The 21,635-nt window shown below is 46.8% G+C and overlaps 1 protein-coding gene across 1 annotated transcript in view; it reads right to left on the reverse strand.

Moving 5' to 3' along the window:
* The window catches only part of LOC107153732 (serine/threonine-protein phosphatase 2A 55 kDa regulatory subunit B beta isoform), a 112,404-nt gene that overhangs the window by 23,415 nt on the left and 67,354 nt on the right, over window positions 1-21,635 (reverse strand). Inside the window, exons 5-6 of the mRNA XM_048811874.1 lie at window positions 20,702-20,745; window positions 19,149-19,269 (exon numbers count right to left, since the gene is read on the reverse strand). Coding sequence (XP_048667831.1) covers window positions 19,149-19,269; window positions 20,702-20,745 — 165 coding nt within the window. The remainder of the gene's footprint in view (window positions 1-19,148; window positions 19,270-20,701; window positions 20,746-21,635) is intronic.

A 21,635-nucleotide genomic window follows, 5' to 3' on the forward strand; every position in this document is an offset into this window, starting at 1 on the left:
GAATTGAGATCGCTTTTCATCTACCCTTCCTTCCTTCATTCCACAAACAACTGCCTGACAGTGAACGTCACATCAACATGCCACACAGACTGGTAGAAAGGGAGAAGTGAGTCTAGAATACAGTACCTTGCCTCAGTCCCCAACTTTTATACAGATGGTTTAAAAAGACTTCTGCTTATAATATTTTCCTTTACAAATATGTCTCTTAATAACCAAAGTTAAAAAAGAGTCAAAATCTTTTTTTTCTCACATTGGGGAAAAAAAAAAGAGAGCACAATTTCAGAGGGTGGGGGAGAAGGAAGGGGTGTGATTAAGAGTGACTTAAGAAACCGAAGCTTAAATGATCAACAAGCACCAGACAGATCACAGGTTAGTAAACAGTGTGGGATCCGAGGGTCATTTGGTCTCTGCTGTGAAAATTTGACTCTTTGTAGCCTAAAAGCATCACAGACAACACAGAAGCAGATAAACTCTAAGGCTCAGTTCATGGACGCCAAACATTGTTTCAATTTTTTTTAACGTGTCAAGAAATAGGACTCTTTTTTCCCCCCAACCCCTTAGAAATGTAAAAACATTGTTCATTAGAGCAGTACAGAAACAGGTGGTGAGCCAGGTATGGCTGTAGGTCAGAGTTTGCTGACCCCTGATGATGGTGTCTAGAGATGGGAGGTGTGCATCCTATGCTAGGCAGGAGAGTTAGCATGTGTAAATACTCAAGGTGATAAATGCATTTTTTGATGGACAGTGGGAGTCTAAGATAGATTACATAGAACAATGGAATCATTGGTTAGTAAGATGCAAACTGCTTTCCTAAACATGTCTCTCAGGCTGGTGCAAGAGACGTTAATGGACTTAAGTGTCAGACATATTGGGGCTAGGACCTGGGCAGTATTATATACAGGCTGGAGTATCTGTTAGTTTTTCTTACTCTCCCTAAATATTTAGCTTTATTATTATTATTATTATTATTATTATTATTATTATTATGGATTGAGCCTAGTTTGGTTTACCATGAGCCACATTCCCAGTCCTTTTTATCTTTTGAAACAAGGTCTAAGTTGCTGAGGCTGGCCTCGAACTTGGAATCCTCCTGCTCAGCCTCCCAGGTTGTTGGGATTATGTGTGTGTGTCACCATACCTGGATAGCTTTGTTATCTTTAAAATATACATCATTGCCCACTTTGCATGGTTAAAAAAGATAAAAGCAAATAAGACACCTAGTACATGATCAGAAGTCAGTAAGCACTAGTGTCACGCAGTGTCAGCAGACATTGAGGACTGGTGGGTGTAAGGCACTTTGACAAGTTCAGGGGTTATAGTGAGAAGGGTCCTTCTTATTTATCATGGCTGGAAGGTTCTTTCAACTTGCCTAGCAAGAAAACTTTCTCCTTTCCCCTATGACAGGAATGCCACCCACTCCTCAGAAGTCCACATCCTGATCCTGTGAATACGCTTTGTTGCGTGACAAGGAGGAATTGGGAATTAAGGTTGCTACTCAGTTGAGTTTAAGGGGAGATGATGCTAGACTATCTGGGTGGACTCACCCAGATAGTGACAAAGGTCCTTATAACTGGAAGAGAGAGGCAGGAAGGTCAGTGTCAGAGGAACCCAATGTGAGAATCACAGGGTTCTGTGATTCAATGACCACAGACTGGCCATTGCTGGTTTTGAAGCTGGAAGAGGGCTGTGAGCCAAGGGATGCAGGCAGCTTTTAGAAGCTAGAAAAGGCAAGGAAACATTCTCCCCCAGAACTTCTAAAAAGGAACCCAGCCCTGGGGACATCCTGGCTTTGGTCCAGTGAGACCCATGTCAGGCTTCTCAGTTCTAGAAACTATAAGATTAAAAAAAAAAAAAAGTGTGTTTCTAAGTCACTGAGCTCAGTAAGTCTGTGGTGGTTTGTCACAGCAGCACTAAGAGATTAGTATCCCCCTCCCCCTATTGTCCACAAAGGGAGGGGACAGAGTTTTTGAGATCTCCCTCAACACTGAAGAGCTGCTTTTATATTCCTGGGTCCCTGTGCAACTCTCTGTCCCTGAAGTATCCTCTGTTTCAGCCCCTGACTGTCCACAGCTGGCCAGGGAAGGCAGGACAGAATGCCTGCTTCTGGGTGTGGGCTTCCAAGAGAGCCGGCAAGTCATCCCAGCATAGCTACTCTCTCCTCCGAATTCATGGTGCTGCTGCTGTGCCCACAGCTGCAGAGCAAGCCCACCCACTCCGAGAAAAGGAGCATTTAGTAGAACTTGAGAATCTGTACCATACCGCCATGTGCTGGGTGAACTTCCCCACGCACCGCCACCCTCCTGCTCAGACACCTACAGTAACTCCCCTATGCCGGTAGCCAACGTTCCCACCCCCTGGGCCTGGCACTCAGGGCCGTTCCCGTCAGGCCCTTGTTTATTCCCTGTGGTAATGGTGGGTGACCCTGGTGCATTTCCACATGCCACAGTCAACCCTGCCCATCCCTTCTCTGTCACTCTGGCTCCTATTCCACATGTAGGGCTCACCACCTTTTCTAGCAAGCCTTCCTGAACCATCTCAGTCCTCTGTATCCTTTGTCCCCTCTTACTGATAAACTTAACCACCCTCCAAACTTCCTGTTATTAAAAAAAAAAAACAAACCAAACCCATTTGTTCAAAATGAACTAAGAAATCCCAATCCATAAAAAAGGCTTCAAGGAAAACATCCATCCCCTGTCAGGCACTGTTCAGAGTTAAGAATTCTCTCTGTTTTAAAGGTGAGGAAACAGAGGCTTTCTCCGGCCTAGGACCCAAAGTCTTGCAGTCTGAGAGCACAACCAGGGAAAAGCTCTGAGAGGTTAGAACTTTCTCACGAAGGAGCCTCAGCTGGACTCTCTGATCTGAAGAGGGGGAAGTGAGAACCTGTGTTTGGCTTCCCATTGGCCTGTCAATCTAAAGGCAGAATTTGGGCTAACATCCACCGACAAGTCCATTAATTGTGGGCCTGTTTGCCCTCCTTGGGTGAGGAAGAATCATTTATTAGCCAAGTGGTGCTGGTGCCTTTTTGAGAACTGTCATTCTGGAAGGCTATTGATTGAAGGAAGTCTCTGAGCACATTCTCTCTTGCAGGCAGCGATAAAGGGAGTCACTTCCACAGTCCAGGCAAGAGGGTGAGCTGGCAGTGGGCGTCTCCACAGGAGCCTAATGAAGAAATCTGGGAGCAGGGAGGCTGATTTACAAGGGCTCACACTGGATCTTGGACTTCATTAGATCCTGTCCCTGTGCAGTGGGTGAGTGGTACAGGATCCATGGGTCTCATGCCTTCACGTGTCCCTGTGGCCCGTGGTCTCCAGGAGTAGGACGGCAGTGGCCCACTCCACCCCTCACAGACTCAGGGTTTCCCTCCTTCCTCCCTCTCACACTTTCTCATAATTTGTTCCCAACAGGAAGCTTAGTGCAGCTGCTCCAAGAGAAGCCTGAGCTCCCTGGGGAGCTTCTGCCCAGGTGGAAGAGTCCACGAGCGAGAGGCCGTTATTAGGGGTGATTGCTGGGAAGCTGGTTGCCATGGCACCGCAGAGGCTAGGGCTGCACACCCAAGCTGTCCCCGTTTTCCAGGCTGTATACATAATTACTGCAATAAGCAGCGGCACACGGAGAAGGGCAGAGGAGCGGCTCCCTGCTGATGGCGATCTCGCAGGGCAAGGTGAGAAGTTCACTAGGAGTAGGGCTGTTAGTCCGTCTTGGCCTGGACTGATTTTCTGCATGGAGAGGGACCCGAGTGGGAGCTGGGCACTACACTGTCTTCTCATGGAGCCACTGTGAGCCCTCTGTGCTCCCAGCTCTGCTTTTCTACAGGGATACACTGTTCCAAATCCACTGACAGTCGGACCTGTCTTAAAGCGTCCTGCGGTGTGCACACCTGGAGAACTAACACTGAATACTGAATCGCTGCAAGACTGTGTGGGAGTAGAGCGAGGAATAGTCCCTTGCACAGTGCCAGGCACTGTGCTAAACCCCTCATGCAGCCATCTGCACTTGGTCATGGGCTAAGAAGAGGCCCTAGGATGTGAATCCATGTGACATCATTCTTCTCCACTAATAGAAATGATGACCCTCTTAGCTTGCTGCTGATAACAGAACCTTTGAAGGCATGGTCCCAGAAAATTGACCTTGGATGGGTCCAAGTCTTCAACCTCAGATATGGGTTTCATTCTCTCTGTTCTTGGTGGCCACAGAGAATTAATGAGAGTGGCATTGTCTGTTTGCAGAGTTGACACAATACACTGGGGGCAATGTGCAAAATACTCACCAAATTTGTTGACCACCTACCTACTCCCTCCTGGCTCTAATTTGCTCTTCTCGGCCCCAATTTTCTCGTCTCTGAGTTCACAGACTAATAAATCCTGAGTGTGTACTGTGGACCAGGAGGCATCTCACTGAAACCTCATGACAACCCACCAATCCAGACTCCTATGGTCCCCATTTCCAAGAGGCAGATGTTTAGGCTGAGAGATGTTAAGTGGAAGAAGTCAAGTCCAAGTTCCCACGTGGGTTTGTTTGACCCTAGAACCAACACTTATTCATCATTATGGTATATGGCCTTCTCGGTTCTCACATAAGCCAAGTTTCCACACCACAGGAAGCTCACAAATGCCTACTGCTGACCTTCATGATTTACCCTCACCAACCTCAACAGTATCTCAAAGCCACCTATTGCCAATACTAGTCCAGCAGGACTTGAAATTGTCTAATGGATAAAATCCTTCCCCATCATCTATACTCTGCTTGATGGTATTTGCTCCCTTCCCAACACCTCTTGAGATCCTTTCTGGTCAGTTGAGTTGGAAACCATCATTCACTTCTCAGGACTCAGCTAGGTTCTCAAGTTCTGGTCAAGACACACAAGTCACAGTACAGAGCCCCATATAATAGGGTGATGTTACCCTTAAGTGGCTTATTATATATAATTCAACATCAAATAATATACTATTAACTGGAATCTATTATACCATAAAAGTTTCAGGAAATCATCTAGGAGATAAAACTGAGATAATTCTGAGTTTTCACGAGTTTGCCTAGGAATTGGGAAAAGTGTATAGGTGATGTTTTCATTTTACATACTTGGTTTAAGAATCACAGCACTAGTGCTGGGCTCCTGCCTGTAATTCCAGCAGATCGGGAAGCAGAGGCAGGAGGATCACGAGTTCAAAGGCAGCCTCAGCAACAGCGAGGCACTAAGCAACTCAGTGAGACCCTGTCTGTAAATAAAATAAAAAATAGGGCTGGGGATGTGGCTCAGTGGTCAAGTGCCCCAGAGTTCAATCCCTGCTACCAAGAAAAAAAAAAAAATCATAGCACTATTATATTTCTGAAACAATGGCATGTTTTATCTGATTTAGGTCTTGTGTCCTTCATTCAAGGAATTGGTAAATATGATCTCGTGTCCACTATATGCCAGGCCAGTACTGTTTCAGGAACTCTAATGCTACTGAATAACTTCACCACGGTAAGCACCCATGCACTGGGGTAACACTAGTTTGTAATTCTGTGGCTCTACAATGACACAAATACAGAAGAGTCTTACTAAACAGAGACTAAACATTGCAGTGCATCCAAACCTCTGGGAACATAACAGGAAATTCTGAAGATGAGGACATTTGACTTGACTGTTCAACTATTTCACAGTATGATCAGCACAAATATTTTAGCATTTTCTCTGACATTGGGAATCATTTCACATTTTTTTTTTTTTTTGTACCAGGGATTGAACACAGGGGTGCTTAACCACTGAGCTACATCCCCAGACCATTTTTATTTTTTATTTTGAGACTGGGTCTTGCTGAGTTACTTAAGGCCTTACCAAGTTGCTGAGACTGTCTTTGAACTCGTGATCCTCCTGCCTCCCAAGTGCTGGGATTACAGGTGTGCACCACCGTGCCTGCCTTCACATGAATTTAAAATGAACTTTCTTTTAGAAACCCTTCCTGATTTCTCCTCCTCTTGGCCCAGCATGGTAAGTACAGCACGGCAGTCATGGTGTACTTTCCATCACTGTGCTCAGCACAATACCTTGTTATTGACCGACTCTTTCCTCTGTTGGATGCCACAGTCTCCCATTTCCTAAGTGCGATGGTCCCATTTTTCTCATGCAACTCCCCTGTGACCACTTCATTGCATTACAGAGATTTTCAAATGACATCAAAATTTCAAGATGTACTAGCTGACCCCAGGATTAATGGTGCCCATATGTGAGATAAATCCTATTTAAATCCTTATGTTCAGGTTACAGATATAAGAGAAGATAAAAGCAAGTGTCATTAGGAGCATCCCCTGCCCTCGGCTGCCTCTGTCTGTGTGGGGTGGCCTCAGGAGGCCAGCAGGTGCTCTGAGTAATTCAGCAGATAAAGGGACTTGGCTGCTGGGCCTGAAAGCTGCTGGAGTGGACAGCAGATCTTGCAATTCAGTTATGGATGCCACCTCCGGAGCTGTCAAATAGAGTTATGTGAACGGCACTGGGGGCTTGAATTAGCAGATAAACGTGGGTCAATTGCACATGTGAGAGAGGCCCCCTTCCCTTCTCATCAAAAGGTGTCACGTGAGCACGGAGTGAGTGTATGAGTGTGTGTGTGTGTGTGGGTGGGGTGGGGGGGGCTTTCATTATAAAGTAAGAAATATACCCAGGCTCTGTCACTGTTTTAGACAATCTGAGACTTGATTTCCTCAGTGGCTAAACACCCCCTCCCCACCACACACACTCCGTGTGTGTGTGTGTGTGTGTGGGGGTGGTTATATATATCACATTTTCTTTATCCATTCATCTGTTGAAGGATACCTAGGTTGGTTCCATAGTTTAGCTATTTTGAATTAAGATGCTATGAATATTGATGTGGCCATGTCACTAGAGTATGCTGATTTTAAGTCCTTTGGGTATAGACCAAAGAGTGGGATAACTGAGTCAATTGGTGGTTCCATTTTGGGGGATCTTTTGGGGAATCTCCATTTTGCTTTCCAGAGTGGCTGCACCAATTTGTAATCCCACCAGGAAATTCTAACATGAATTTTCAGTCCTTAAAATTCATGAATTTCTTCTTCAAATTGTTCTTTCATCTTTGCCAAATCAATCAAAGGCTCCTTCCTGGAGGCATGTGCTCGGGCCCCAAACTGGGAATTATCCTTGGTTCTTTACCTCACCCTCCACATGCAGTTTTTAAACTGCACTCAAAGCTGGGCCTAGATCCATCCTGTTCACCCCTTCCACTGTCTCATTTCTAGGGATTTATCATTCTTCTCCCAGCATCCATTCTTCCTCCTCAAGCTTAAACAGAGTGATATATTTGAAAGGATTGATCCCTCTACTCCTTTACACAGCCCTCTATGTTTCCCCTGTACTCCTCACCATTGCTTTGAGGGCTATTGCTTGCCTCAGTACCAAGTCATCTGCACAGAGTACAGTGTGACTGGCCTGGGGTTGGGCAAGGGTTGGCCCTGAATGAAGCTCCTCATGCAAGCTGGGCTCTGGCCTGCCCCTCCCGCTGCGCCCTCACACAACACCAAGCTGGCTCTGCTGGCCGACCTTTCCTGACCTTCAAGCTGTCCAGATTCAGAGTCCCTGCATCTGCAGTCTTCCTAGGGAACGTGCCTCCACTGAAACCTGAAGAATCTCTGGCAGAATAATGGCTCCCAGAGACGTCCACATCCTTCCAGGACAGAGAGAAATTAAGATGTGGATGGGATTGTGATTGCTAGTGATCTGATCTTAAAAGATTATTCTGTATTTCCTGGGTGGGCCTCATGTAATCAAAGGGCCCTTAAAAATGGAAGAGGGAGGCAGGAGGCAGGTCAGAGGGATGGCACAAAAGAAGGACTCATCTTGCTGTTGCTGCTTTGAAGATGGAGGAAGGTCACTGACCCAGGGAAGTTGGAAAACCCAAACAGAACCTCCCCTATAGTCTCCAGAAGGGAGGACAGCTTGATTTTAGCCAGTCAGACCCATGTTGGACTCCTGCCCCTCAGAACTGCAAGACAACAGGTGTGTGTTGTTTTAAGCCACCAACTTTGTGTTAATGTGTTACAGAAGTCACAGGAAACTAATAGAGGAGGAGCTGAACTTCCTGGTTTTGCCTCTGGCAGGAAGGAATGGGCCATCTTAAGATCTATCCCGTGTTGGCCAGAGCCCTCGCTGGGGACAATGCCTCACAGGAAGCCCCTCATTTCTGGTTCTCCTGAAACGCAAATTCAGGATGCTCACTGGTGCCTGTGACTGCTTTGTCAGTGACGGCTTGTCATGGACCATGCTGACAGGTAAGCTGGCCTTGAGCGATGTTCCAAGGCCAGAGCCACCCATGACCTCACAGCCAACCTCTGCACTTGTGTCTCAGGAACTGCAGCCGTGTGCATGTGCCAAGTTCAGCCTGCCCTGCGTCCCATCTGAGACCCCAAGTGGAGCAAGGGCAGGGTCTGGGAAGACGTCAACTGCTAATGAATGACACTTGCCTCCAAAATTAACAAGGCTTCTAGTTCTTAGGAAAATCCACTCAACTGGAGTCACCAGGATGAATAATTGACAGAACTGGTTAAATTAATCAAAAATGGAAATGAAGATAAAGAAGGGGGAAGGGATTCTATTTTTGTCATGGCTTGAGCTTTGCCTGCTCTGTTGTTAAGCTTGAATAGGGTGGAGAACCTTCAGATATTGGGGGTGTGTGTGTGTGTGTGCGTGAGAGACAGAGAGAGAGAGAGAGAGATCCATAAAGCAAGATTTGAGAGAGAGAGAGAGAGAGAGAGAGAGAGAGAGAATCTCCATAAAGCAAGATTTTGTTTGGCTTTTCTCCAGGGTCGGGGGTGTGTTTGTGTGTGTTTGTGATGTTGTCATCAGACAAAAGCATTTTAATAAAGGGCCTTGTCTTTTTAACCCAACCATGGTCCCCTGCAATAAACACTGTTAATTATGCCCCAGATCGATACTGAACCCCTTTCGGAACCTGTGCCAACCCTCGCAGGCTTTCAGATGCACTGCAGCTGCAGCCTCAGCTGATGTCTTTGGACACATTCCATCGGAGACCCAGGGAACGAGCCGCAGGTTTATGAAGGGATCTAGTGGCTCACAGAATCAGGGTTTGGCAGTTAAATTTGGAGACGAGGTGAGAGTGAGAATGGATCTCACGTTCTGCGCAAAAGCTGTGTTAATGCTGCGACTGGGCGTGGTCAGGCTGGGGGGGATCCAGTTGATGGGGATTATAAATTGAAGGCCCTGAAATTATCTTGCTGGATGTTTTAAAAAGATTCTGCTCTTTCTCCTGCCAAATACAGGAGGGTAATGGATTCTTCTCCTGGAAGCAGAAAGATGTGGGTCTGAATCCTGGCTCCTGCACTGTGGCCTGGGCCAAGTTTCTTCCCCTCTCTGTGCCTGGCCAGGGCTCCTGCTTTTTCTAAACACACCCTGTTTCCTAAGTGACACCACTTTATCCTCATGGTCTTAAATACCATGATATGCTCTTGACTCCTCAATTGAACTTCCAGCCTAGATTTACCCCCTAACTTCCAAACTTATGTATCAGAACTTTCTAATTGGATGAATCATGGCTGTCTCAATCTGGAAACATCCTAAGGAGAACACTTGGTCTTTCTATGCCAAACCTGTTCCTTCCCTCGTCTCCTTATGTCCCCCAACCTAAGACTGACCTCAGATTCCTCCCTTCCTAGTGCTTCTCCATGTCCAATCTTCAACAAGTCCTCACAGCCTTACCTTGTGAATCAAATCCGCCCCTCGCACAGCTCCACTGTCCCCTACCTGATCACAGTCACTACCATTTCTCCTCCAGGCTGTGGAAAGAGCCTCCTAATTGGTCTCCCAGCTTCCGGGCTTTCTGTTCTTCATCCCTACTTTTTGTTTTTCAGTACTGGCTAATATGTGACTTGGTGATATACTCTTACAGGATCCCCTCATTCACCAAAATGTCAAGTAGCGCATCACAGGATTCACCTCCCGGCTTTAAGCTGCGCCTGGCTTCCCATCTCCCTTAGAATGAAACTGGGGGCTATGCCTCGGCCCACAGAGGCTCTAGCACCACCCCCTTTTGTGCACTCTCTCCACCTGCCTGTCCCCACCCATGGATCTTTGTTCCATTTGAACACAGGAAGTCGTTCCTGTGTTAGGACCGTCACACTTAGTAGCTTGCTCTCTGAATCTTTCCGATAATTCAGGTCTCAATTCAAAACCTTTCCCCCTTCTACCCTCTGACAACAGCTCCGGCCAGGAGCTGATTTTCTTATATCTTCAACGACTGCCTGAAATTACGTGTACAAGTGAATATATCTGTTCTCCTCCCTCCCCCACAGAATGGAAGCTCCTTGAAGGCAGGACCCCGTGGGTGGTTCAGTACGTCTTGAGTTGAAAAAGTGACTCCCACTGTGCTTGGCCTGGGAAGCTCTTCCTGCTGAAGAGCCACAGGCCTGCATCACACCCAGCTTTGTCTCTGCTCTCTGATGGCCATAGTGTATCATTCTCCCTGTTATCAGGTTGGGCAGGTTGTGAACAATCACACTATATACCTCATAAGGCTGGTATGAGGATTAAATGAGCTCAACGTGTGTGTGTTTGGCTTGCTTCCTGCATTTGGTGAAATATCAGTCAAGCTTGCTGTGATTATGGCTGTGAATGTTGCTGCTGCTCCTGGTTTCACCCTCAATTGACACGTGGTAGGAAAGGGAGACATCATTCCAGCCACAACTCACACCACGCTTACACGTCAGGTGCTAGCCCAAGGCTTCAGGAGTGTTATTGTGTTTAATTCTTACAAGCACCTTATAAGGTAAGTACTGCCACTAGTTGTTTTTGCAGGTGAGTAAACTGAGGCACAAAAAGTTAATTCACCTGTTCAAGATCTCCTATGTGGGTGTTAGAGGCTGAGAGTAGACACCACTTTGATTGTCCTCCCTGTGACGGAGACAGGTGCTGCAGGGGTGTGCAGGGAGTGATGACCTTTCCTGATGACTCTACTGCAGAGCTAAGGCACTAGGTGGGGCTCTCCTGGTGTCCACTAACTCTCTCCAAATTACACAAGTGAAACTACAACCTTGCAGGGCATCTGGGACACGGAGACGCTGTCCATATTTCATAGCCTTTGACTTCATTCCTTCCACCTAGTCCCTGACGTCTTTGTCCACCTCCACACACTTCCTGCAGGGGGCATCTGTAAGTGCACCCTGGTGGAACATCTATCATAAGCAAGTCCCACTTGTTCTCTTCTTAAACTGTGTCCTCAGTTCCTTTGCAAGGATGTCTTTTCAAGGTACCCATTTTTCTATTCCAAGTCCCTTTAGGCATTTACCTGCTTCTTGTCTGTTGTGCTGCTAAAACAAACTCCACCCATTAAGGACCCTCCTCACTCAGGGGCAACTTTGGAGTAGGGAACAGACTTCAGGGCTTCCCATAGAATCTAGAGGCAATAAAAATCCTCTTTGTTCTGACAAACTTTCAGCACCATGGAAAGCACCAGCTATCCTCCTCCTGAATCACGCAGCCCTCGGGGAACGGAGAGACCCAAGGTATGAGTTCCTATCACCCCTGTCCTTTGGTCCTCTGTCTAGTTTCCCTACTGCCCTTAACAAGAGCCACACTCAGTGTGACAGCCTGTGTCCACATTTCTTGCCACTATTAAAACCTGGAGAAAGCCTTGGCACCCTGCAGCGAGGGAACCCGAGCAGATCCTACAGTCAGCTCCAAGGCTGGAGTGTGTGATCAATTCCCTGTCTTTCCTTCTCTCACAGGTTGAACTGTGCCTCACCCCAATTCATAAGTTGAAGTCCTCGTTACCTCCAGGACCTTAGAATAGAGTTTTTGGAGAAATGTCCTTAAAAGTGGGAATTAAAATGAGGTTATTATGGTGGGTCCCAATCCAGTATGACTGGTATTCTTAACAAGAAAGGCAATTTCAACTCAGGCATTCAGAGGATATCTGTAAAGATATCAGGGTGTTTGGGGCTGGGGTTGTGCTCAGCGGTAGCGCACTTACATAGCATGTGCAAGGTGCTGGGTTTGATCCTCAGCACCACATAAAGATAAATAAAAAAGGTATAAAAAAAGATATCAAGGTGGGAGGGTGGGAGTAGGGGAAGACAGCCCTTTATAAGCCAAGGAGCGAGGCCCTTCTCTTCAGTCCTTAGAAAGAACTACCCTGCTGACCTTATTGAGAACTGTGAGACAATGCACTTTTGTTGCTTAAGGCAACAAGTCTGTGGCACTTTGTTATAGCAGCCCTGGTAAACTAATACACCTTCCTTCATCTGTCTTGCACCATCTGCCTGCCTTTTTACCACAGATGTTCTGTGAAGCCCAATTCCACATTAGGCACACTGCTAAGTGAGCCATAGGAAAAAAGCATTCCTGGCAGAAGAAGGGCCTGTGCAAAGGGCCTGAGGCAGGAAAAGGGCTAAGTGTACTGGAGGTGTAATAAGCAAGCCAGTGTTCCCAGGCTACAAATGAATTGAGATCGGAGAGGTGGGCAGGAACCAGATTCATGGGAATTCAAGATATAAGTTTGCTTTCATTTTTTAGGTTGTCATTCATCACATCTGGCCAGTTCCTTCACCCCACCTCCAGTGCTCACACATGGGAAGGGAAAAGCTTGACTGGCTGGGGGCGGCTGCCATCAGTACCCCATTGTTTCAGGCATCTCAAACTGCAAACGCAGCCCTGTCACTACCGCCAGAAGCAGTAGAAAAAAAAATAGAAAATAGGCGAGGGAGAGAACGAATCACCCCTTCCAACCCCTGCTGTGTGTGCAGAGAGGGGGACATATGGAAATTAATATATGCAGCTCTGATGACACGGTTTCCCCCAGTATTCTGATTAAATGCCGACGGTTATTAAATACCCTCCTTCTCAGAGCTCATCTCCGAAAGCCAATGTTGCTGAACTCTGATGAACTGTCTCGGTTCGCGCACCTCGGCTGCAGCGCGGCCCACCGTCGGCTGGTGTTTGAGGAGGATGGAGAAAATCAATATGAAATGTCAGGCGAGAGGTCAGATTGAAGTTGTTTTCCCAGCTGGCAGGAGCTGGAGGCTGCGGCGGCAGCAAAACAAAGGGAGATCTGCAGCGAAGGAGAAGGCCGGCACTTTGGAAGAGTCAGGGGGAAAATGAATTTCGTTTGCTTCTTAATTAGATTAGCAGGCTCCTGGCTGGCAATTCAGGGCTCTGCTGCTGTGCGCGTGGGGTGTGGGGAGCAAGGGCTTGGCAGAGGCCTGCAGGCCACTGGCTAGCTCTTGGGTTTCCCCTGGGGACTGTCCTTTGCTTGGGGGGCCCAGGATGGAGGCAGGAGCAGGTCCTGGGGTGTGTCCTGATAGGACTCTTGCTTCCAGGAGCCTGGATGGCTCCTCCCAGTTCTTTCCCCACATCCTGGTCTTTGGATCTCAGCTCAGCAGTGGATGCCTGTGCAGACTTATCACACCCCCTAGGAGCACCGCCTGCTTCTCTTTCCTGCCCCTTACTACAGTTTCGATGCCATATTCTGGTGATTCTCTAAAGAATGGGTCTTTATTCCTCAGACAGGGTGATTCATTTTATGTGTCAATCAAACGGAGCCCAGGTCTTTGGTTGGACTGTCAGGGTGTCTCCGGAAGGGTGCTCTGGATAACTATGACATTTAAATTAATAGAGTGAGTAAAGTAATTGCCCTCCCTAACACGGATGGACCTCAGTCAGCACAAGGCTGCAATGGAATACAGAGGCTGATTTCCTGCAATTAAGAGGGAAGCCTCTGCTGACTGCCCTGGAGCCAGGACACCTTCACCCCTGCTTTGGACCTAAACTGAAACTCTGGCTTCTCCTGGGTCTTCACCCTGATGGTCTCTTGGGTGTAATTCCACCACTGGCTCTGAGTCTTCACCTTGCTGACTGCACATCTTGGGATTTGCCTTTTTTTCCTAATCAAGTGAGCCAATCCTTATAAATCTCTTTACACACACACACACACACACACACACACACACTCACCTGCCCTTTTGGTCCTATTTCTCTGGAGAATCTTGACTAAGTTAGTGGGCTCTTGGAGAGAAGAAACAACCTCTGTTTTTGCTCATCATTGTGTCTCCAGAGTCTGATACAGTAACTGGCATATAGTAGGTGCTCAACAAATATTAAATAAGTGAACAATGGGCTTCACATGTCTGGCAAAAGGGAAGCAGTTCCAAGCACCTTACAACTGCAGACCTGGAACAGGGGGTTCAGGAGGGATAATTGTGATATACTGACCCCAGCAGAGGTCTAGGAACTTACACCCTGACGACATCTACCTCTTGTGCACAAGCAGCCCTGTGACGCCATCCTTTAGTGCTTGTACTTTCACTTGAGGACCCTGGGGTTCAGAAGGATGAATACCTTGTCTGAGGTCCAACCCACATGACGTAACACAGTTGAACTCCTGCTGTCAAGCACTCTTGTTTGTTCCCCAAATTTTCTAAGGTCTGATCCTTTTTCCATCTTGAGCTCACTGTTTGTCAAGCACACTGCTCAGTTTATTCCCTAATATTTGGAATTTGCACAATCCTTCTGACCCCAATGTCTGGGCTAATGTCTGACTTGCTAGGCTGCAAGGACACCAAGCCATCCTGTGCCCTATCTGGTGTCCCTCCAGGTCAGCGGCCCTTCCAGTCCAGTCCTGCCTTCAGTTACCAGAGAGAAGCTGCCTCTGTGGTCATCTCATGTCACCTTCCACTCAGCGTGTCCCAAACTGACCCCTAATGTCTCACCATCTCCCAGTGCAGCTTCCCATTAGTCCTGGTTTTCATGTGGCATTTATGGGAACTGTAGGTGCACAGTTGTTTATTGACCAAGTATTTACTGACTACCTATTTATTGGCCAAGCATTGGCAATGTGATATTAGCCAGGCAGATTCAGTTCTTGTCCTCAGACAGGTTACTCTCTGGAGGGGAATGACATTGAGCCACTGATGTCACATCCATGTGTGATGAGAGCCAGCCTCTGACATCACTTGCAGCACACACAGGTATTTTAAGAGATGTTCCTTTATCCCTTCCCTTTCTTTCAATTTCCATAGCTACTGTGCTGGTCTAGGTTAGGGATTTGCCTTGATTGAAACTAAAGCAAACCCTACCAACTCTCCTACTTTTTCTTCCCAATACTGTGAATTTGTATTTTCCCATAAAACATGAATTCAATGAACTCTGCTTTCAGCTAAATGATCTCAAATCACTCCCCACATAACAGGATCTGTGCTCACACTGGCACACATGTCTGTATCCTTGGGGTCAAAGAGGCAGTAGGGCATGGGGGATGCACCAGGAGTACAGGAAGCCACAGGATAAATGCTGCATTTTTCAGACACCAATTTTGCTTGAAATTTAAAGGTAGGTGGATTATTAAATTGAAAATAGTTTTTTTTTTGTGGGGGGGGGTAGATACCAGGGATTGAACTCAGGGGCACCCAGCCACTGAGCTGCACCCCCCAGCCCCGTTTTGTATTTTATTTAGAGACAGGGTCTCACTGAGTTGCTTAGTGCCCTTGCTTTTGCTAAGGCTGGCTTTGAACTTGTGATCCTTCTGCCTCAGCCTCTGAGCTGCTGGGATTACAGGAGTATGCTGCTGTGCCCAGTTTGAAAGCAGATTTTGATGGGGGCAATATTCACACCTCACATGAAAGTTCAGGTACAAAAATAAGACTTAAAAGAAAATCTGTGTGGGGAGCACCTCCTCCTGGATCACTGGTCTTTGTCAGGCATTTGATGTTGGCCTTTGATGAGATGTCAGGTCCACACAGCAACCACAGAGGTGGAAAACTGGGTAATGAACACAGTAACCCTTCTTACATAGCAGGGCTTATGGCCTGGACCTAGGGGAACTAGCTGTACTTGGAGGAAAAGTTTAAGAAGGAGGGTGTTATGGTTTGGATGTGAGGTGTCCCCCAGAATCTCATGTATAAGACAATGCAACAAGATTCAGAGGTGAAATGATTGGATTATGAGAACCTCACCCCATCAGTGAATTAATCCCCTGATGGTATTAACTGAGTGGTAACTGAAGGTAGACAGGGTATGGCTGGAGGAGGTGGGACATTGGGGGTATGACTTTGGGGTATGTATTTTGATCTGGCTGGTGAAGTCTCTCTCTCTCAGCTCTCTGATCACCATGTGAGGTGCTTGCTTCTGCCATGTTCTTCTTCCATAATGTTGTGCCTCCCCTTGAGCCCCAAAGAATGGAGTTGGCTGTCTATGGACAGAGACCTCTAAAACCGTGAGCCCCTGAATAAACTTTTCCTCCTTTAAAACTGTTCTTGTCAGGTCTTTAGTCACAGCAGTGAAAAAGCTGACTAAAATAGAAGCTGACTACCATAAAGAGCCAGCATTAAGTATGTACTCAATGAATGAAAGAAAGAATACCTCAGAGCATAAACTTAAAAAAAATTTTTTTGAGGGGTGGGGTACTGGGGATTGAACTCAGGGGCACTCAACCACTGAGCCACATCCCTAGCCCTATTTTGTATTTTATTTAGAGACAGGGTCTCACTGACTTGCTTAATGCCTCACTTTTGCCAAGACTGACTTTGAACTCATGATCCTCCTGCCTCAGCCTCCTGAATTGCTGATGATACAAGCTGGTGAGAGCATAAACTTTGACTCTTATCTTCAAGGACCAACTTGATAGGAACCAGCATCCCTATTTGACCTCATTAACTGACATCCCCTTCCCCCGAGGCTGACACTTCTTCCTGTCTAGAAGTTCCATGTCCTTAGTGACTTCAGAGTTTTGCTCATTCTGCACCCACAGTCTAAAGCCCTCTTCTTCCTGTCCGTACCGAATCAAATCCTACTTGAACTTCCACACTCAATTGTTCCACTTCTGCCATCCCCGTGAGGTCTGTCTCAATCGTCCCACCTTCCTCTGAACATCCAAACCTGAATCGTCTCCACTATCCATGTGGGTATGAAAGCACACACGGCCTTGCACATTGCCCGAGAGGTCTCCTGGGCATATCTTCTTTCCTTGGACAGATTTTAAATTCTTGAGGATAAGAGATAAGTCTTACCTTTCTGTTGTACTAGTCTGTTTTTTTCCCCCCAGTGCTGCTAGGGATTGAACCCAGGCCTTGGGCACGCTAGGCAAGCCCTCTATTACTGAGCCCCATCCCTGGCCCTGTCAGAGTCTTCAGAGTAGTAAGCACATCAGAGATCCATGGCTATCACGCAGAAGCTCTGACCAAATGAATCTTGGTCTAGTCAGTGGCTCTCAACTGGGAGCAATTCCTCCACAAAGGTCTGGAGACATTTTTTGCTGTCACAACTGAACTGGTGGTACTGACTTCTGGTAGCTAAGGACAGGGATGCTGTTAAATCCCATAATGCATAGGACAGCCTTCTCTCCCAATGAAGAATGAGAGCCAAAATTCAACAGTGCAGTATCTTCTTCTCCTCCCCTCCTTCTCTCCTCCCCCTGGCTCCTCTTCTTCTTGGTACTGAGAATTAAACCCCGAGATGATTTATGTAATTAATCATCTTTGGTACTGGGGATTGAGCCCAGGGGTGCTTGACCACTGAGCCACATCCCCAGCCATTTTAAAACATTTTATTTAGAGACAGGGTCTCACTGAGTTGATAAGTGCCTCCCTAAGTTGCTGAGACTGGCTTTGAACTTGTGATCCTCTTGCCTCAGCCTCCCAAGTCACTGGGATTATAGGCATGTGCCACTATACCTGGCCCCAGAGGTGATGTACCACTGAACTACATCCCTCGTCCTTTTTATTTCATTTATAATCTTTTTTTTTTAGTTGCAGTTGGACACAATACCTTTATTTTATTTATTTATTTTTATGTGGTGCTGAGGATCAAACCCAGGGCCTGGCACGTGCCAGGCGAGTGCTCTACCGCTGAGCTACAACCCTAGTGCCCCCTGCCCCCCTTTTTAAAATTCTGAGACAGTCTCACAAAGTTGCTGAGGCTGACCTTGAACTTATGATCCTTTTGCCTCAGCCTCTCAAGTTGCTGAGATTACCATGTCTTCTTAACGCATACCTTTGTCTCTTTATTTTTCTAGTCAGAATTCAACCTGCATCTTTCTGCCTTCTACCCAAATAACTTCTCTAAAATCTAATTTTGATCAAATTACTTCCCTGCTTGCTTTGATAGGTATTTATTGGTTTTGGCCAAAATATTCCGTTTTGTCATTGTTGTTAACACTGCCATTATGACCTGGCTCAGGCATTCCTCCTGAGCCTCTACTCTCTTCTCCTAGTCATATCAATTACTCGGCTCTTCCACAAACACGTTTTATGCCCCATGACCTTTGCACATGTGGATCTTTCTGCATTGAATGCTTTCCTCCTCGTGGGCTCATGAAAGTATACTGTTCAAAGATCAACATTAGCACAAACTCGGCATTTATTAAGCCCCTGTTCTGGGCCAGGCACTGTGCAAGGTGCTGTGAAGCCAAAGTGAATAAGATAGAATAGTCCATGTTCTCAAGGATATCTCAGCACTCTCCAGAATTTTCTTCAATGATGGAACAACCCAAATTTGCCCTAATATAGTAGCCACAATCTATGCATTGAAGCAACTGGTAAAAAAACCAAAAACAAAACAAAACCAAAAAACAACAAAAAAAACCCCACATGCCAACTTTTAAGACTTAGCATGAAAACAAAATGGGATATAAGATACCTCATTAGCAATTTTTAAGACCTTTATCTCATTTCAGTGCCATGGCAAATGCATGAAGTGCTATCACGATTATCTTATCCATTTTATATATGAGAAAACTGGGCTTAGACAGGTTAAGGGAAGGTAGACAAAGAGGTTTTTAAGAAGGGAAGCCTGACTTGGGCTGGATCTGTGCGACTCTAGAATCCACAAGCTTACAGACAACTCCCCCTCCCCCTCCCCCTCCNTGTGTGTCATACCCAGCAAGAAAGATCTTAACACATGATTTAGATCATGCCACAATGTTACTTAAATCCCTTGCTAACAGGGGCTGGTTCTGCATCTGCATGTTTTGAACGTGAGTTTTTATCTTTACTGAAACACCAAACAGGAAGTTGACTTTCAAATCAGGCCAACACTTGGGTCTCTTTACTCCCAGTCTGTATGTAGAATGAGATAAAAGACCTTCCCTGTCCCCCCAAGCTGACACGCACGGTTTCAGAACTCTGCATCCCTCCCCCACACCCCAGGTGCTACTCACACTTGGTGTGCCGGTCGCACAGAGCTGATGCCCGCATGTCGCACAGCCGGATTGTCCCTTTGCTGCTGCTGTACACAAAAGTGTTGCAGTGATGGGGGTGGAACTCAGCTGCCGTGATCACCTCTGTGAGCTCCTCCATGCAAAACCTCCGCCAGACAGCCAGCAAAAATCACCCAAAGCAGCAGGAGACAGCCATCTCCCTCCTGGTCACACTCCTCTGCAGAGAACCATCAGACCACCCCTGTCACAGAACTGCAATTGAAGATGAGGACCTTGGGAGGAGGATGGCCTTCACTCCTGACTCTGCACAGCAGAGTGGAGGGGACAGCGGCACTAGGTGGGGGGTGGCGGGTTGAGCTCTGAGCGCCTGGGCAGCTGCGTGCTATTTAGATCAACGCCATTCGCCAGGCGTGGATTTCCTCTGCCTTCCAGGTGCCTCTACCCCGGGGAGCAGCAGCTCTTCTAGAAATGCTCCCTGCTGGCTCCAGGCCCATCCTACCTACCAGCACTGGCCGTGGGTGTCAGCCGCTCTGTCTGCTTCCATCTGGTCTTAGCCATTTGCTCTTAAGCATTCTGCTCCCAGAGAGTTGGAATCTACTTTGGTCCGTCAGTGCCCTGAAAACTTCAGGACAACCTGCGTGCTGGGCTGCACTCTAACACCCTCTCTGAAGCTTTTCTCTGCTGTCCATTAGAACTACTGGGGTTTCTGGAGTGCTGGTTCCCATAGCCTCAACCTCTCCAAGGAGCCACCAGCTCCTTGCTGAGACACCATTCTTGACTCTTGGTATATTCCTGGCTTCCCACATAGTCCAGCGGGTACTCTTAGCTCTGTTGCCAAGATTTATCTAGAAGTCTCTGCTGTTGTTCATGACCACATCACCGCCTTGTCCAGGCCACCACTTAGCGGGGCCTTTCTCTCAAAAGCAACAAGAGTTATCTCTCTCTCTCTCTCTCTTTTTTTTTTTGTACTGGGTATTGAACCCAGGGGTGCTTAACCACTGAGCTACATCCCTAGCCCTTTAATCTTTTATTTAAAGACAGGGTCTCACTGAGTTGCTTAGAGCCTTGCTAAGTTGTTGAGGCTGGCTTTGAACTTGTGATCCTCTTGCCTCAGCCTCCTGAGCCGCTAGGATTACAGGTGTGTGTCATACCCAGCAAGAAAGATCTTAACACATGATTTAGATCATGCCACAATGTTACTTAAATCCCTTGCTAACAGGGGCTGGTTCTGCATCTGCATGTTTTGAACGTGAGTTTTTATCTTTACTGAAACACCAAACAGGAAGTTGACTTTCAAATCAGGCCAACACTTGGGTCTCTTTACTCCCAGTCTGTATGTAGAATGAGATAAAAGACCTTCCCTGTCCCCCCAAGCTGACACGCACGGTTTCAGAACTCTGCATCCCTCCCCCACACCCCAGGTGCTACTCACACTTGGTGTGCCGGTCGCACAGAGCTGATGCCCGCATGTCGCACAGCCGGATTGTCCCTTTGCTGCTGCTGTACACAAAAGTGTTGCAGTGATGGGGGTGGAACTCAGCTGCCGTGATCACCTCTGTGAGCTCCTCCATGTTGGCTGGCTTAATGTCCACAATATCTGGCACAGACGAGTCAAGGAGGGAACCGGGAGAAGTGGGCAGAATCTCGGGGTAGGGGGATCAGCAATAGCACCATCTTACGTGAGTGTAACACAGCAGCATTTACCAGGCACCAGGTGGACCTTCCTCCTGACTCTGTTAGCAAACAAGTAGGTGCCACTGGTTTCAGGCACCTGAAAAGAGGCTCAGGGTTACCCAGTAGTTAGAGGTAGCATTAGAACTCAGGTCTCTGAACTCCTGTTTCCTGACTTGTAGAAAACATCCATTCATAACCAAAGTTTCCTGCTCATGCAAGCCAAGTGGCAAAGACTTGATTTCCTTTACATAACAGTAGTTAAGAAACTAGTCCCCAAAATTCTAATTTATTTGACTCCTTACTCAGACTTCTGGGCTGATGAGTTGTATCTAGAATAGACTGCAAATCCTCTTTCACAACATTCCTGAGACCTTGTTTACTACCATGTGGATAATAATAGCTGCTACTATTTATTGAGCACCCACTATAGGTCATTCACTGTGCAAAGCATATCATGTACTTTATCTCACTTAATCCTTGCAAAACTTTTTAATTGACATATTTCTTACACTCGTTTTTCAGGGGTGGAAATGGAGGCTCTGAGTATATAAAATAACTTGCCTCCAGGATACCTGGCCAGTGAGTGACAACACCAGGACTTCATTCCAGTATAAAAATCTGAGCTGTTTCGTAGTTATGCAACATTCTCTCATTTAAGATACACAGACCTTCCAGTCTCCCCAAACTGTGATTTGCTTTAGAGATTGGGTGGGAGTTTAAATATCAGAAGGCATTTATACATGTTGGGTGAGATCTAGGCTCCATGAAACACACTCTTTAGTTTTATCATCTGGGTTTTTTTTTTTTTTTTTT

Source organism: Marmota marmota, unplaced genomic scaffold (assembly GCF_001458135.2).
Source record: "Marmota marmota marmota unplaced genomic scaffold, marMar, whole genome shotgun sequence".
In the NCBI taxonomy this organism is placed as follows: Eukaryota; Metazoa; Chordata; class Mammalia; order Rodentia; family Sciuridae; genus Marmota; species Marmota marmota.